The 16,298-nt window shown below is 47.4% G+C and overlaps 1 protein-coding gene across 3 annotated transcripts in view; it reads right to left on the bottom strand.

The window, feature by feature from the left end:
• Nucleotides 1-16,298, bottom strand: part of scaf1 (SR-related CTD-associated factor 1) — a 43,524-nt gene that overhangs the window by 6,150 nt on the left and 21,076 nt on the right. For 2 of the 3 annotated variants that reach the window (XM_060849594.1, XM_060849595.1), the window contains exons 4-9: nt 15,688-15,763; nt 14,334-14,461; nt 13,601-13,737; nt 10,987-11,123; nt 5,841-9,917; nt 3,320-3,393 (exon numbers count right to left, since the gene is read on the bottom strand). In XM_060849594.1, the coding sequence (XP_060705577.1) occupies nt 3,320-3,393; nt 5,841-9,917; nt 10,987-11,123; nt 13,601-13,737; nt 14,334-14,461; nt 15,688-15,763 (4,629 nt within the window). The remainder of the gene's footprint in view (nt 1-3,319; nt 3,394-5,840; nt 9,918-10,986; nt 11,124-13,600; nt 13,738-14,333; nt 14,462-15,687; nt 15,764-16,298) is intronic. The other variant, XM_060849597.1, reaches the window with a different exon arrangement.

Genomic DNA, 16,298 nt, shown 5'->3' with positions numbered 1-16,298 from the left:
GGTCGCACTAACCCTTCAGAGGACACCACACACACACAATACGAAAATTCCCAGTCAAGTGCCTCAATGTAGTGAGTTACCGTCCCACTGTGATGGTCGCTGTGGCAGTAGTGAGTTACCGTCCCACTGTGATGGTCCCTGTGGCAGTAGTGAGTTACCGTCCCACTGTGATGGTCCCTGTGGCAGTAGTGAGTTACCGTCCCACTGTGATGGTCGCTGTGGCAGTAGTGAGTTACCGTCCCACTGTGATGGTCCCTGTGGCAGTAGTGAGTTACCGTCCCACTGTGATGGTCGCTGTGGCAGTAGCGAGTTACCGTCCCACTGTGATGGTCACTGTGGCAGTAGTGAGTTACCGTCCCACTGTGATGGTCGCTGTGGCAGTAGTGAGTTACCGTCCCACTGTGATGGTCGCTGTGGCAGTAGTGAGTTACCGTCCCACTGTGATGGTCGCTGTGGCAGTAGTGAGTTACCGTCCCACTGTGATGGTCGCTGTGGCAGTAGTGAGTTACCGTCCCACTGTGATGGTGGCTGTGGCAGTAGTGAGTTGCCGTCCCACTGTGATGGTCCCTGTGGCAGTAGTGAGTTACCGTCCCACTGTGATGGTGGCTGTGGCAGTAGTGAGTTACTGTCCCACTGTGATGGTCGCTGTGGCAGTAGTGAGTTACCGTCCCACTGTGATGGTCCCTGTGGCAGTAGTGAGTTGCCGTCCCACTGTGATGGTCGCTGTGGCAGTAGTGAGTTACCGTCCCACTGTGATGGTCGCTGTGGCAGTAGTGAGTTACCGTCCCACTGTGATGGTGGCTGTGGCAGTAGTGAGTTACCGTCCCACTGTGATGGTCCCTGTGGCAGTAGTGAGTTGCCGTCCCACTGTGATGGTGGCTGTGGCAGTAGTGAGTTACCGTCCCACTGTGATGGTGGCTGTGGCTGTAGTGAGTTACCGTCCCACTGTGATGGTGGCTGTGGCTGTAGTGAGTTGCCGTCCCACTGTGATGGTCGCTGTGGCTGTAGTGAGTTGCCGTCCCACTGTGATGGTGGCTGTGGCAGTAGTGAGTTACCGTCCCACTGTGATGGTCCCTGTGGCAGTAGTGAGTTGCCGTCCCACTGTGATGGTCGCTGTGGCAGTAGTGAGTTACCGTCCCACTGTGATGGTCCCTGTGGCAGTAGTGAGTTACCGTCCCACTGTGATGGTCGCTGTGGCAGTAGTGAGTTGCCGTCCCACTGTGATGGTCCCTGTGGCAGTAGTGAGTTGCCGTCCCACTGTGATGGTCCCTGTGGCAGTAGTGAGTTACCGTCCCACTGTGATGGTGGCTGTGGCAGTAGTGAGTTACCGTCCCACTGTGATGGTGGCTGTGGCAGTAGTGAGTTACCGTCCCACTGTGATGGTGGCTGTGGCAGTAGTGAGTTACCGTCCCACTGTGATGGTCCCTGTGGCAGTAGTGAGTTACCGTCCCACTGTGATGGTGGCTGTGGCAGTAGTGAGTTACCGTCCCACTGTGATGGTCGCTGTGGCAGTAGTGAGTTGCCGTCCCACTGTGATGGTCGCTGTGGCAGTAGTGAGTTACCGTCCCACTGTGATGGTCCCTGTGGCAGTAGTGAGTTACCGTCCCACTGTGATGGTCCCTGTGGCAGTAGTGAGTTACCGTCCCACTGTGATGGTCGCTGTGGCAGTAGTGAGTTACCGTCCCACTGTGATGGTGGCTGTGGCAGTAGTGAGTTACCGTCCCACTGTGATGGTCGCTGTGGCAGTAGTGAGTTGCCGTCCCACTGTGATGGTCGCTGTGGCAGTAGTGAGTTACCGTCCCACTGTGATGGTGGCTGTGGCAGTAGTGAGTTACCGTCCCACTGTGATGGTCGCTGTGGCAGTAGTGAGTTACCGTCCCACTGTGATGGTCGCTGTGGCAGTAGTGAGTTACCGTCCCACTGTGATGGTCGCTGTGGCAGTAGTGAGTTACCGTCCCACTGTGATGGTCGCTGTGGCAGTATATGGGTATTTATGCCAGAGTGGCAATGCCTCCTGAATGAATATCCAGAGGCCCAGCTTTTTGTTCTGGAGGGCTATAGGTTCAGATCCCAACACAGCTGCTGGGAGAATTGAAATTCAGTTCATAAATCTGGAATTTATTCACGGTGAGCATGAGGCTATAATTGATTGTTAGAAAAATCCATTTGGTTCACTAGAGTCATGGAGATGTACAGAAGGGAAACAGACCCTTCAGTCCAACCTGTCCTTGCCCACCAAAGATCCCAACCCAATCTAGTCCCACCTGCCAGCACCCAGCGCATATCTCTCTAAACCCTTCCTATTCACATACCCATCCAGATGCCTTTTAAATATTGCAATTGTACCAGCCTCCACCACTTCCTCTGGCAGCTCATTCCACACACATACCACCCTCTGTGTGAAAAAGTTGCCCCTTCGGTCTCTTTCCCCTCTCACCCTAAACCTATGCCCTCTAGTTATGGACTCCTCCACCCTTCCTGATGAAGGGCTCTGGCCCAGGGCGTCGAGTTTCCTGTTCCTTGGATGCTGCCTGACCTGCTGTGCTTTAACCAGCAACACATTTTCAGCTCCCCCGCCCTAGAGAAAAGGCTTTGACTATTTATCCTATCCATGTCCCTTATGATTTTGTAAACCTCTATAAGGTCACCCCTTGGCCTCCGACGCTCCAGGGAAAACAGCCCCAGCCTGTTCAGCCTCTCCCTGTAGCTCAAATCCCCCAACCCTGGCAACAACCTTGTAAATCTTTTCTGAACCCTTTCAAATTTTAAAACATCTTTCCAATGGGAAGGAGGCCAGAATTGCACGCAATATTCCAACAGTGGCTTAACTAATGTCATGTACATGACCTCCCAACTCCTGTACTCAATACTCTAACCAATAAAGGAAAGCATACCAAACGCCTTCTTCACTATCCTATCTACCTGCGACTCCACTTTCAAGGAGCTACGAACTACACTCTTTTCAGCAACATTCCTTACCATTAAGTGTGTAAGTCCTGATAAGATTTGCTTTCTCAAAATGCAGCAACCTCATATTTATTTAAATTAAACTCCATCTAATCTGTCGCCCTTACCAGGACTGGCCTGTGTGTGAATTCAGACCCCATTGTAATGTGGTTGACTTTTTTACTCCCTTTTAAGTGGCTAAACTAGCCACTCAGTTAAAAGGGTACTGAGGGATGGATAACAAATACTGGCCTTTGCCAGTGAAATGCACATCCCATGAAAGAATAAAGAAAACCTTTCTTTGGAATTAACTGCAGCTTTACTGGAGAATCCGTAAGTACCGATTTGGAGCTGTCAGTTGCAGCAGCATTACCTGGGTGATTGCTTGAATAGAATCCTGGGCCTTTGCTCGGTTGGCTTCCTCCATCTTGAACAGCAGTGCAGTAACTAAGAACCAAAACACAAGGATAATGTTTGAAAATTAACATTAAATTAACTGCCATTTGTGCTTTGTACTGTTCAAAGCACAAATGGCAGTCTCAGAACTCAATAACCAACAAGAATACTATTGGCAGAGGCTGCAGTGAATATAGAACTGAGGCAACAGGCCTTTCAGGAGTATTCTGGCTGCTCTCCACAGTGTACAAGCATTTGGGCAAAGAGTCATAGAATCCCAACAATGTGGTAGCAGGGCATTTGACCAATCAAGTCCACACCAACCCTCCAAACAGTATCCCACCCAGACTCAATTCCCCACATTTCCCATGGCTAATCCACCGAACCTGCACATCTTTGGACCATGGAAGGAAACAGTCACCCAAGGGTGGAATCAAACCTAGGACCGTGGCGCTGTGAGCCAGCAGTGCTAATCACTCAGCCACTGTGCCACCCCAAAATAGGAATCTTGCGATGGCTAGGAAAGTTGACCACATTTTCTTGGCCCCATTCCCTCAACCACAATTCCCATCAGCGCTGCATTGAACAGAGATGGAAAGACGATGAATAACCTTGGTTTAAACAGTAATTGGTTAAATACTTTAAGGGAGAAGAGATTGCAGAGCAAAGGGCATATGAAGTTGCACAATCTTGATGGTTCTACCAAAAAGCCAACACCGACATAATGGGCCTAATTCCAACATACATACATGGGTCTTGGGGTACAATGATGATGTGGGTCTTTGGATCAGAGGGCCCAGAGTCCAGATTAGAGTAGGGCTGGAAAAGCACAGCAGGTCAGGCAGCATCCGAGGAGCAGGAAAATCGGCGTTTCGGGCAAAAGCCCTTCATCAGGGATCCTTGATGAAGGGCTCCTGCCTGAAACATCGATTTTCTTGCTCCTCAATGCTGCCTGACCTGCTGTGCTTTTCCAGCACCACCCTAATTTGACTCTGATCTGCAGTCCTCACTTTCACCCAGAGGGCCCAGATACAAGTACCCCCTCAGACACGGATAATGCCCAAACAGGTTAACTTACATGAATTTGTTTCCTGCCTGACCTCAATCTTGAATTCATATCAAAGGAAGAGATGTGTGTGTCAGTATGTTGACAGTCCTAACCATTTCTCTTCCATAGCCATTGAATCTAACAGTAGAAAGGGAAGACCTTTTTAAAGGGAGTGTTTAGTTTCTCACGGATGATGCCAAGTGATCTGCAAACACAAACGTGGGCATCAAAAAAAACTACAAATGCCATGTTATTGGCAATTTGCAGAATGAGCTGATCTTGGGAAAATAAAATTATTAACTGTGATAGAACCTATAGACAACAAACCACTCCAAAGGTCTCCGAGGAACTAACCGACCATTGCTTGAACTTGGTGCTCTACCTAACCAGGTATGGATGGAATCGCTCAGCTTACTGATGTACACTCTGGAAGTATTGGCCTCGGCTGGGATAGCTGCCTCCCACATTCATATTTATGACTTTTGCCAATGTGCCTACAGGTTTGAGTCCTTTTAATTCAAGTTTTCAAATGCTCCTGACTGCATGAGATGATAACTCGCGTGCAATAGGAAACGAGGGGCTGGGCTTAGTGATTCTGCCAAGGAGTTCTTGGGAAAATATCATACATTGCTCAAAGTCCCGGCAATGCCTGCACACAGGGGCGGCACGGTGGCACAGTGGTTAGACTGCTGCCTCACAGCGCCTGAGACCCGGGTTCAATTCCCGCATCAGGCGACTGACTGTGTGGAGTTTGCACGTTCTCCCCGTGTCTGCGTGGGTTTCCTCCGGGTGCTCCGGTTTCCTCCCACAGTCCCAAAGATGTGCAAGTCAGGTGAATTGGCCATGCTAAATTGCCCGTGGTGTTAGGTAAGGGGTAAATGTAGGGGTATGGGTGGGTAGCGCTTCGGCGGGTCGGTGTGGACTTGTTGGGCCGAAGGGCCTGTTTCCACACTGTAAGTAATCTAATCTAAAAAAACAACAGCAGTATTCAGCTAAGTTGTGAGGGAGCAGAGGCAGGAGTTACAGGACTGACCATACTGCCCATTCGCTGCAGGAACATCAGTCCTGCCTTCCCCAACCCAGGCACACACAAGCAGAGGATCGGAATTGAGCGAGACAAGCCCAAAGAAATCTGACAGGGAGATCTTCCCCTAAAGCAATCACTCAATGGAGACATCAGACACCACCTCTGGCAGTGTCAACCTCATGCCTGCCTGAAATAACACCTTGAGGTGAGGTCAGTGAGAGGAATACAAAGTATACTGATCTTAGTAACAGTCCCTTTTCTAACACTGGTTTCACTTTGAGGATAAAATATACAGTGCAACTCAGAAAGGTGTGCACATCGGTCTGAAACACAGGATCATTCAGCTCAGTTTTGTGTGGCATGTGGCCAGAGCCAGGCTTCATTAGGGCCTCCTCGCCAACGCTACACAGAGACGTCACTTACGTGCTAACATTCCTCCGCCTGTTTGCAGGTCCCACGACAACGGTTTGCTCAGTGCTCTCGGCTTGTCTCCATTGACCTTTGAAGTGTCGCTGTGCTCGTGATAGTCCTTCTGTTGCTGTGGAGGGGGTGGGGGAGGGGGCTGCTGGTGGACAGTTGGCTCCTTTGGCGTGAAGGCAGCCTCCACGGGCTGGGGGGCACACTCTGAGATCTGAGAGAGGGGGGACAGCCCCTGCTCTACCGTTTCCTTCGACGGGCTCGGGAGGTTGACTTTGTCGTCGGATTTCTCCGACGAAGACCACGACAGCTCTTCCTTGATCCTGAAGGGACTGGACTCTTTGCTGCTGCTGCTGCTGCTGCCACTGTCAGTCGCTGCCTTCTTCAGGGCCGTTTTCGGCTTGGCTTCCTTCTTCTTTTTCCCGGATCCCTTCATCTTGGCGCCGGCTGCTTTCGTTTTCTTGGGCGCGGAGCGGGGCTTGGCCACGGCCTTTCCCTTTGGCGCCCGCAAGGCGATGCCTTTGCTCTCCGAACTGACGGCTCGGTGCCTGCCGGGCTTGGAGTCATGGATCTGCTCCTCGGTTTTCATAAACGGCGATCTGCTCTCCCTATCACGGCTGAACTTCACGCCAATCAAGCCTCCGCCTTTGCCACGGTCTTCCTTCATTGAAGCAGCACAGCTCACCCCATCTCGGATTAGGACTGCTACCTTGGATTGGAGCTTCACTTTCCTGGGCACCTGTTTGCTTTCCTTGGGCACAGACTTAATCTTTTTCCCGGACTGGCTGCCAATCAAGTGCTCTTTCCCTTTTTTCTCTGCCTTCAAGTTCTCTGACCCGGCTGCCCCCTTCTGCCCGTCCGCTAGCTTTTTCCTTCGCTTCTCTTTGCCCGACTTCTCGTCTGCATGAGCTCGCTTTCGGTCTTTGACTTTGAGAAGCTTTGCCCCGGGGTCTCCGGCTCTGTGGCTTTTCTCGTGACTGCTCCGCCTCTCGTTCTTGCTCCCTTGCCCCTTTCCAGGAACCCTACTCTCCTGCGCGTGGTCCCCAGCTTCGACGTCAGAGAAACTGTTCTCAAAGCCCAACTCGTCAGAGTCGTACATGGCTTCCCGGGTTGGAGACAGAGCTGCCACCTCCATGGGATCATCTTGGTCTTCCTCACCTGGATTCACAGTAATGGTCCTGGTAATTGAGCGAGCTTTAATTAAGATGTCATCATCGTTTAGGTCTTGAATTGAGGGGGGGACCACTATTCTGCTGTCCCGCCTTCCCTTTACAGTCTTCTCATGCTTCTTTTCACTTGGGGGGTTTCTCTCTCTACTTCTGTCCTTCTCCTTCTCGTTCCTCTCTTTCGATCTTCTGGGAGAAGGGCTGAGTGCTCTCTTCTCCCTCTGTGACCGCTCCGTGGACCTGGACCTTGAATGCCTTCGGCGTTTTACTGTTTCCAGCTCCCGGTGTTTCTCCTTCTTCCTCCTCTCCTTCCTGGACTTGCTGCTTGACCGGGAACGATGGAATGACCCACTCTCCTTCGACTGGGGCACGCGGTTTTTCCACCTTTCGGCTGAAGCCCTCAGAGGCCCGAGCGCAGAAATGCTAGTGCTGTTGGAGGGTGACCACGATCTGGATCTACGATGCTCTCGAGAACGGGTCCGGGACCGAGATACCTTATGACGTGATCTGGAATTTGACCTCCTTCGTTCCCAGGATCTGGATCTGGATCTGGACTTTTTGCGATGGATTCGCAACCTACTTCTAGACGAGGACCTTTTACGTTCCCGTGACTGGGACCTGGATCGTTTGCGATCTTTCGACCGGGCCTTTTTGTGCTCTCTCTTGCGCTTTTTCCGGCTGCGGGAGCTGGATTCGGAATGCGACCCAGACTGGGTCTTGGACTCTGCCGGTGACCTGGACTCTTTCACATACTTCTCCCTCTGCTGGTTGGTCACTTTTCTTCTCTGGTCCACTTTCTTGCGCCCTCCATCTGCTGAGCTCTCGCCCAGATCTATCTGCAGTGCCCCTTCGTCGGAATCGGCGTGCAGAGAGATGAAATCGTCTCCTTCAACTCCCCTCAGGCGCTCAAAGATACGCCCGCGACTGCGAAAGGTTCTAGCAGGACTGAAGTTCTCTTCATCTTGCTGCACAATCTCGCCCTCTTCGATTTCAGAGTCTTCGTATTTACGCGCATCCTCCGGCCACTTGGAAACGTTCACCGTGAAGACCAGATTATCTTTTCTTTCCACAGTACGGTGGGATTTGTGGTGGTACCTGGAGGCAGAGGCAGACTTGCTCTTGTGCTCTGCCTTTGAATGCACTTTGGAGTCGGATTTGTCCTTTCGAACCACTTCAGTTCTTGCCCGCTGCCTCGATGCAGATTTGGACGTGACACAGCTACTTGAGCTCGACTTTGCTTTTAACCGGCTCTGGGATTCCAGCGATTCCACTGGCTCAGAGATGGTCCTTTCAGAATTCTTCTGATACCTGGGGGCACTGAGCGAACCTTCATCTGTTTCTTGTTTCGCTGGTTCCAGGGGGCCAGAATTGCCCTTTGCTTCAAGACCCAGCTCTTTTGTGTGTTCACTTTTCCAAAGGTCTCCCTCCTGCAAGGAGCAGACTAAGACTTCTTTCTGCACCGATTTCAATGAAAGCTTCACGGTTTCATTCTCCATTTGTAAACTGGGATCAGGACTCTGCATTAAGCTATAATCAATGCCAACTGGTGATAACAATGGCTCCTCATCTTCAAACATTGCATCGCTGGTCCCCTCTCTAGCCAGCTCATTTTGAGACTGAATATCATTTTCTGAGTCAATCGATTCAGTCTCTTGTTGTGAGACTGAGTCCAGCTGAACATTGATCTGCAGTTTGGAGTCACTTTCAAATTCATTTTTGATCGCACAGCTTAACCCTTCTGAAAATCCCGTCTGGAGCTCCGATTCTAAATCTCTGTACTCGGGGGAGCTGTAGAGGTCAGGTTCCAGACCGGATTTGACCACGTTGCCGCAGTCAATCTGCAGTTCCACGTCTGACAGAGCACATGTTGTCGATTCCGGTGACTGGTCTTCTTCGTATTCAGGACTCTCACAATCCTCCTCTTCAGTTAGTCCTGCATCACTAACAATCTTCAGCTCACCTTCTGAATCATCTCCTAATGGACTTAAATTATTAGAACTTGCAATGGACCCTGTGGGATCAAAAGGGTCATATTTCTCCTCATCCTCTTCCTCCTCTTCAGCTTCCTCCTCACCGTCATCCAATTCAATCCTGTCTTTTGGGGAGAAGTCACCACCCATAAACTCTCCATTGACATTCTCCTCATCAGTTGGACTGAATGGGTCATAGGTATCAGGCCCCAATCGACTATCAGAACAAGGAATCCGGTTTGTAATGTTCTGCTGGCAAGATACAGAGCTGGATTCAGCCTTTTCCGGACATGTTTGAGAGACACTGGATGAACTTGGTTGGTTCCCTGAGTTGGAGCACCCACCTCCATTCAATGGTCTTTGTTGACCATTTGAGATACCACTGCCGTTCCCAAGAACCAGGCCCCAGTTGGCTCCTTCAGAGAGCTGAGAGCTCTGGGTATCACCCACTAGCCTTTTTAAAGGAGAATCCGATGATTTTTGATCTGTGCTAGGATTTGCAATTCCACCGAGCCCACTGCCTCTCTGAGATAGGCAGTTGAGCTCCACGTCCAATAGATCCAGTTTTCTCTTCATTCCCAAATCCTTATCTGGGGAGAAAACTGGGGTTCTGAAGTCTTTAGTCACTGGCTGACTACTTGTCTCTGTCCTTAGTTCTGTGTTTCTCATTCTAGAGATCCCCAAAGTTTCAGATTCCTCTAGGCTGCCTGTGTTCTTCAGCAAACCTTGTCTCAGAAGTTCCAAGGATGCTGGTGACAACATATATCGATCCAATAAATGCAATCCATTGTTTGTCTTTTTAACGCCATGGGACTCCACAGATGGGTTTGCATTGTCTCTCATGCCGGACAGTCCACCACTGCATACGCAATCTTGGTAAGGTAAAGTTTCTCCCAAGATGCTGTGAAACGGTACTCTCTGTGATGAAGATGGTAGGCCAGCCGACACTGCAAGGAGAAACGCAAAAACATACATCAGTAAGTTGCAACTGACTCATCAGAAGTCACATTTTTAATTAATTGCAATGCCCTCCCCTCTTTCTTTCTTGTAGAGGGTGATTTCTGCTGGTCTGTATGGTTACAGTTAACCAAGATGTTAGACAGTGTGTAAGAACTCAGGTAGCGAGTGGTGGCCTGTTTGAGCACGGAGAATGTTTAATTCTATCCTCACCAGAAGGTACCAAACACGTCATTTACTACTGGAACTATTAGATGGCAAAATATCTAGCCCAGGGACTTGGAAGTCAAATGAAACCGTCTGAATGCATACTTTGGCTGAAGACAGCCATTTCAGTGGAGACTAAGAATTGAAATGAGGTATTTCTTGAACCGAATGGTTTAACATCAGAGAACCTTTGCCCTTTTTTATACAGAAGGAGTAATATTAAAATGTATGCCTTTTTATGCAATTTCCATGAAACTTAACTAAATATAGCCCATGTAAAGCTTATGGTATGGAAAGTAGCTTTTTATATGCAATAACAGCACTGTGGGACTTATTTATTTGCATAGGGTCATCTTCAGCATGTAAATGTCAAATTACCAGATTACACCATGTGCAGTGAGTGGGGAAGCAATGATGCCGAGAACCAGAGTGTATGGTTGAGACGAGAAGTGTGAATGGCTCCAAGGGGAAGCTAGACAAACACAATAGGAACAGAAGGATAAACGAGGCTGAAATGAAGTAGGTTACAGCAGTCTGGCATACAGCATAAGTGCTAGCATGGACTGGTTGGGCCAAATGGCTTGTTTCTATGATGTACATTCCATTTAATTCTGTACATCATCCCCACCCGCCCCAAATATAATTTAAGGACAACAAATAATTCAATGCTTAACAGGATCATTCATACCTTGAGTCTGGCACACGAGTGGTGTCACACACCTTGTAGATCTACCTGAAAGATATCACAGTACATCAACCCAGAGTGATGCAACCCAATGACAGGTGTCACTCATCATGAGTTGCTTCTGTTGGAGAGACAGTGGAAAGGAAACAAGAAAGACCTTTCCCCACCTGACTTTTTGTATCTCCAGGCTCGATCCTTCTTGAGCGTAAACCCTGGGTGATGCACAACGCGGATCCCAAGACTGGAGATGCCGTCTTCTTGCAGGTCACTTGTGGCCTCCGCGCTTTCCGGCTCCAACCTGCTACTAGGAGCCAAACCAATGCAGAGATTAAAGAACTCCTAATGGAGCTAAGCTCAACCTCATGGAAACAAAGACCACCAACTTAACCAATCAAATTTACCCACAGTCCAGGAGGTCCTCAGCTTGCATTGTGTTGCCAGCTAAAAAATTTCAGGTGTCATTTTTCTAATGATGGCATATACTCAGCAAACATCCAACATGGAACTGGGCAATTACACTGAAACAGAATGCAAGCATTTAACCCATGACAGTGACGCACATTTGTATAGCACTTTAACCTTGCAAAACATGCCAAGCTGCTTTGCAGCAGCTATTCAGAGAGACAGGTCCAATGAAAGAGGGAATTTGTATAAACATTTTAAAGGAGGAAAACGACTGAAACAACTGAAGGCATGGCTGCCAGTGAAATGATCAAATGCGAGGATTTTAGGAGGCCTGAATGTGAGGAGTGCAATTAAAAGATCATGGGGCTAGAAAAGGTTCCAGAGATAGAGCACGCTGCCATCTCATTATGTTGCCATTGAGCTGCACCTTAATCGCTTCTAACCTTGATTCCAGAAAACCCAAAATTTTGCAGAACAAAAATCTAGCAAACCCAGTTCTGAAATTTACAATTCGCTTTCAACGATAGGTTTTCTTTTAGGGAGGAGAAGGCAGAGAGTTCCAGATTTCCACCCCCATTTTGTGAATGTATGCTTCCTGACATTGCTCCTGAACTACTTGGCTCTTGTTCTGAGATTATGCACGCTTGTTCTGGACTCTCCCAGAGGATGCAGATTCTATGTACCTGATCAAATCCTTTAATCTGCTTACACGTATCAGTCACACATCAATGGCACTTTTTCCATTTCCTGCAACAGCTAATCTGAAGAATTTGAGGTGAGACAGTCAGTCACTGTGTTGAAGTGCAGGCAGTTTATTTGTTCCTATCCTCTATCGATTCTTCCCCTCACTATTTCCGTAATCCTTCCTACAGCTTTATAACTGCACTCCTCCAAGTCTGGCCTTTTGCATCTTTGACAGTAGCGCCTTCAGATGCCTAGGTTTGAAGCACATCTTTCTGAAACCTGCATCCTCCACACAACTGAAAATCTCTTTATATAGCTGCTTTGAAACACTAGATTAACTGGGTTATAGGTACTGTATAAATACGATTTGGAGATGCCGGTGTTGGACCGGGGTGTACAAAGTTAAAAATCACACAACACCAGGTTATAGTCCAACAGGTTTAATTTGAAGCACTCACTTTCGGAGTGCTGCTCTTCATCACCTGAAAGCTAGTGCCTCCAATTAAACCTGTTGGACTATAACTTGGTGTTGTGTGATTTTTAACTTTGTATAATATGAGGCATTGCAGTTCTGGCTTCACTGGGTAGCACTCTCACTTTTGAGTCAGAGGGTCTGAGGGTTCAACTCCCCACGCAAGGGATTGCAGGACAAAATCAATGTATAAGCCCCCAGTCCAAAAAGGAGGATTTACTGCACTTGTGAGACCTTTCTCTTTGAATGTGACACTGAACAGATCTCCCAGGTGGAATAAAAGGGCCCATGATCACCAGGGAGCTGAAGGCATGACTGCCAGTACTGATCTTTCCCCATGCTGAGGCCTCTTCTGGGGTACTGTATCCAGTTCTGGTCACCCTGTTATAGGAAGGATATTATTAAACTGGATACGGTTCAGAAGGTTTACCAGGATGTTGCCAGGAGTGGAGGGTTTGTGTTATAAGGAGAGGCTGGATAGGCTTGGACGTTTTCACTGAAGTGTAGGAGGTTGACAGGTGACCTTATAAAGATTTATAAAATCATGACAGATGTAGATAAGTTGAATGGTAGGTATCTTTTCCCTAGGGTGGGGAATTTCTAGACTTGGGGGCATATTTTTAAGATGAGAGGAGAGACAATTTAAAAGAAGCTAAAGGGGGGGGGAACTTTTTTTTTAAAACACAGAGTGGTTCGTGTGTGGAATGAATTTCCAGAGGACATGGGAACAGTTACAATGTGTTAAAGACATTTGGATATGTACATGAAGAAGAAATGTTTGGAGGGATAAGGGCCAAGTACAGGCAGTGGGACTAGTTTAGTTTCGGACTGTAACTGGCATGGACTGGTTGGACCAAAGGGTCTGTTTCTGTGCTGTATGACTATGACTCTATAACCAATAATATGAAAAGGAAATGGAGATGGCCTGATAATCATCGCATTCTTGTTTGTGAGTGCTTGCTGTGTGCAAACTGGTAACTTTGTGCCTAAAAAGACAACAGCAACTGACTCAAGACAAACTATGATGATTGTAAAGCAATTTGGAACGTGATGGATTAGACTCAAAAGGCTGAATGGGCTACTCTCGCTCTTACGTTGCAAAAGGCACTAAAGAAATGCAAGTTCTTTGTTTCTTCTATAGCTTAACAAGTGTACGCATTAGGGAAGAGAGACAGTAGCATTTAACTCAGCAATAAAAGGAGAAGAAAGGTGATTCTTACAAATAAGAAGCTCCCAGATCTGCAACAGGCTCAGGTTCTGGATTCAGCCGTGTTCGGAAAGTGGCTCCATACGTGGATCCGATATGTTGCAGTGCACTGGTGAGGTGGGACAGTAAAACAGATACCACTTCCTTCTCCTTCATAGGAAAAAGAACAGTAAAGAGTGCAGAAAGTCAATCTCTAGCACAGTCTCAATGATGGTGGAAGCAGACAGTGTTAAATACAAAAGTAAAATCATACAGATGCTGGTAATCTGAATGAGAATCATATCTGACTGGAAATGTTAACTGCTTCCCTCTACACACATGATGCCAGAACTGTTGAGGTTCTCCAGCATTTTCTGTGTTTGTTTCAAAATTGTACAGATTTTTTCCAGAAGTAACACCTGTTTCGGTTTCTATTTGACAGAGGCTGATATACTGACTGTCCTATACATAATTTGACACATAACGTACAGGCATTGGAGTTTGGAAGGAAAAACAAGTTTGGAGTTTGCATTCACAAAAAAACTCTTGCACTGAAGGTTGTCCTCACCTCATGTCTGTTGTAAAGTCATTGACAGAGAATGATCACTGAGATTAATCAGTGATTGCGTTATCATAATATCATGTACCTAGGAGAGTATTTGAAAAGGAGAATGCAGGACTGTGCATTTTTTAAAGTGTCCAGCAACTCTTACGTTTCTAGGATGTGAGGGCAAATTAACAGCGAAAAGGCAGCTCCAATGTCTTACCGGGTTCCCATTGCTGGTTGTATTGTGAAGACCAGCCACTGCAATCTCCGGTGAGTTCCTAGTGATGGCATTTGAACCTGCTGGTGTGCATGTCTTCCTCCTTCTAATCTGTTTCTGCTTCCTGGAATCTGGGGGCAATAGGAACCACAAATAAAATCATACAGTGTGTAATGAGGGCATTCAGCCCACTTCAGCTGTGCTGGCTCTTTGGCAAAACTACCTGCTGCTCTCTCATTATAATCCTGTAAATTGTTCATATTCAAGTAGAAACTCAATTCTCCTTTGACTGCTTGATCAGTTTGCACTGCCCTTTCAGATCACCATAGAAACGTAGAAGGGCTATCTCAGAGACAGCCTCCACTTAGCTTAATAAAGATTCACATTTACGCTTACAACATCACTGGGATCTCAGATTCTGTCACAGCCCCAGAACACACTGCTGGTGTATATTGCAGGTCTGTGTGATGCAATGGGACTGCATGTGTATTTACAGTGCTTCTATACATACACAGACGCAATGGACCTTAAATAAGTCAACATGTAGCCCTGCAGCACTACCACTGTGCTGTTATCTAGACTGTAGTGAAGGATAATGGTTGGGATAGGACATCTTCACACAATGTTTACTGGAGTGCTCTCAGCCATACAAATGTGGGTTTGCATCTCTCAAACAGACACAATAGTGCCGTGTGCACAAACCAGACACTGGTAATGTAGAGCAATTAGGGATGGTTATTAAGTGCTAGTCTTGCTAACAGCACTCATCCCACAAATATGAAAAAGGCAGCAGGTCCAACTTGAGATGATAAATAAGGTTAACACATATGCAGATAAAAAATCAAAATTACAGGTTTCTTCTCCAAGACACAGGTGCCAATATCTACCTCAATCACTAATTAATTACCTTTGTTATTCCTGCCATAGGACATGGTTGTTACAAGGCAGCTCTGTTGGCAACTGCACACTTCTCCCACTAGATTAAGCTTCAAAGGTTGCTGATCCCCACAGCTCATTAGGCAACATCAAGCACACACTTGACAGGTATCTTTACAGATATACAGCCCCTTTCAGCCCCTGGAACATGGACATCAACTCCATTATCATTTGTACCTTTGCATAACAAAAACCTATTGACCTGAACTCTTGACAATTTGAATTACCCCATCACCAATGACTGTACATACAGGAGGTGTCCAGTTTTCCACCAGCCTTTTTGATTGAAGAAGCATTTTCTGATTTGACTCTTGAACGTGCTACCTCTAATAATTCAGATAATCATCATCTCCGGACCTGATCGTAGGAGAGTTTTAACTGCATTCAAGCTCGGATGCACTTTATGAAGGGTCACACATACCTCGTTGACATGTTTTTCCGCAGTCATTTGGTTGTCGAGTGGCTGCATTCAAATCTCTTAAGTGCTGCAGCGTGTTCTGGAAAATAAATCACGGTTTCTCTTTGACACAGGCTGATGTGACGGTCAGCTCACTCACAGTCATCCGTAACCCAGCATTCTGCACTCTGTACTGAATGGGAGCACTCTTGTCTTCAATCAACTCTACATCACTGTGAAACACTTCAGAAATAATAGTTGATATACGAGTTACTGTGACTAATGATATGTTAGCTACAGTGTGAGGTCAGTGTCGCTACGGCTCACTGAATTGCATTCCACCCCAAAGTCAGAAGAGTATGAGTTCAATCCCTCTCTGGAGAGCTCTAGGGTGGCAGATCTGAAATGTGGAGGGAGTGCTGCAAGGTCAGAGTTACTGTCATTCAGATGAGACGTTAAACTGAGACCCCCGTCGACTCTATCAAGTAGACATAGAAGACCCTCTGGTATTATTTTGAAGAACAGGTCATCTTACCATGTTGATCCCTCAGTTAACACCAGACCAGATTATTTCCTCACTGTCTTATTTAACGTTGGATCTTGCTGCTTGCAAATTAGCTATCATCCCAACATCC

Source organism: Hemiscyllium ocellatum, chromosome 33, assembly GCF_020745735.1.
Source record: "Hemiscyllium ocellatum isolate sHemOce1 chromosome 33, sHemOce1.pat.X.cur, whole genome shotgun sequence".
NCBI classification, from domain to species: domain Eukaryota; kingdom Metazoa; phylum Chordata; class Chondrichthyes; order Orectolobiformes; family Hemiscylliidae; genus Hemiscyllium; species Hemiscyllium ocellatum.
The sequence above is the reverse complement of the archived record's forward strand: the minus strand, read 5'-3'. Positions and strand labels throughout refer to the sequence as shown.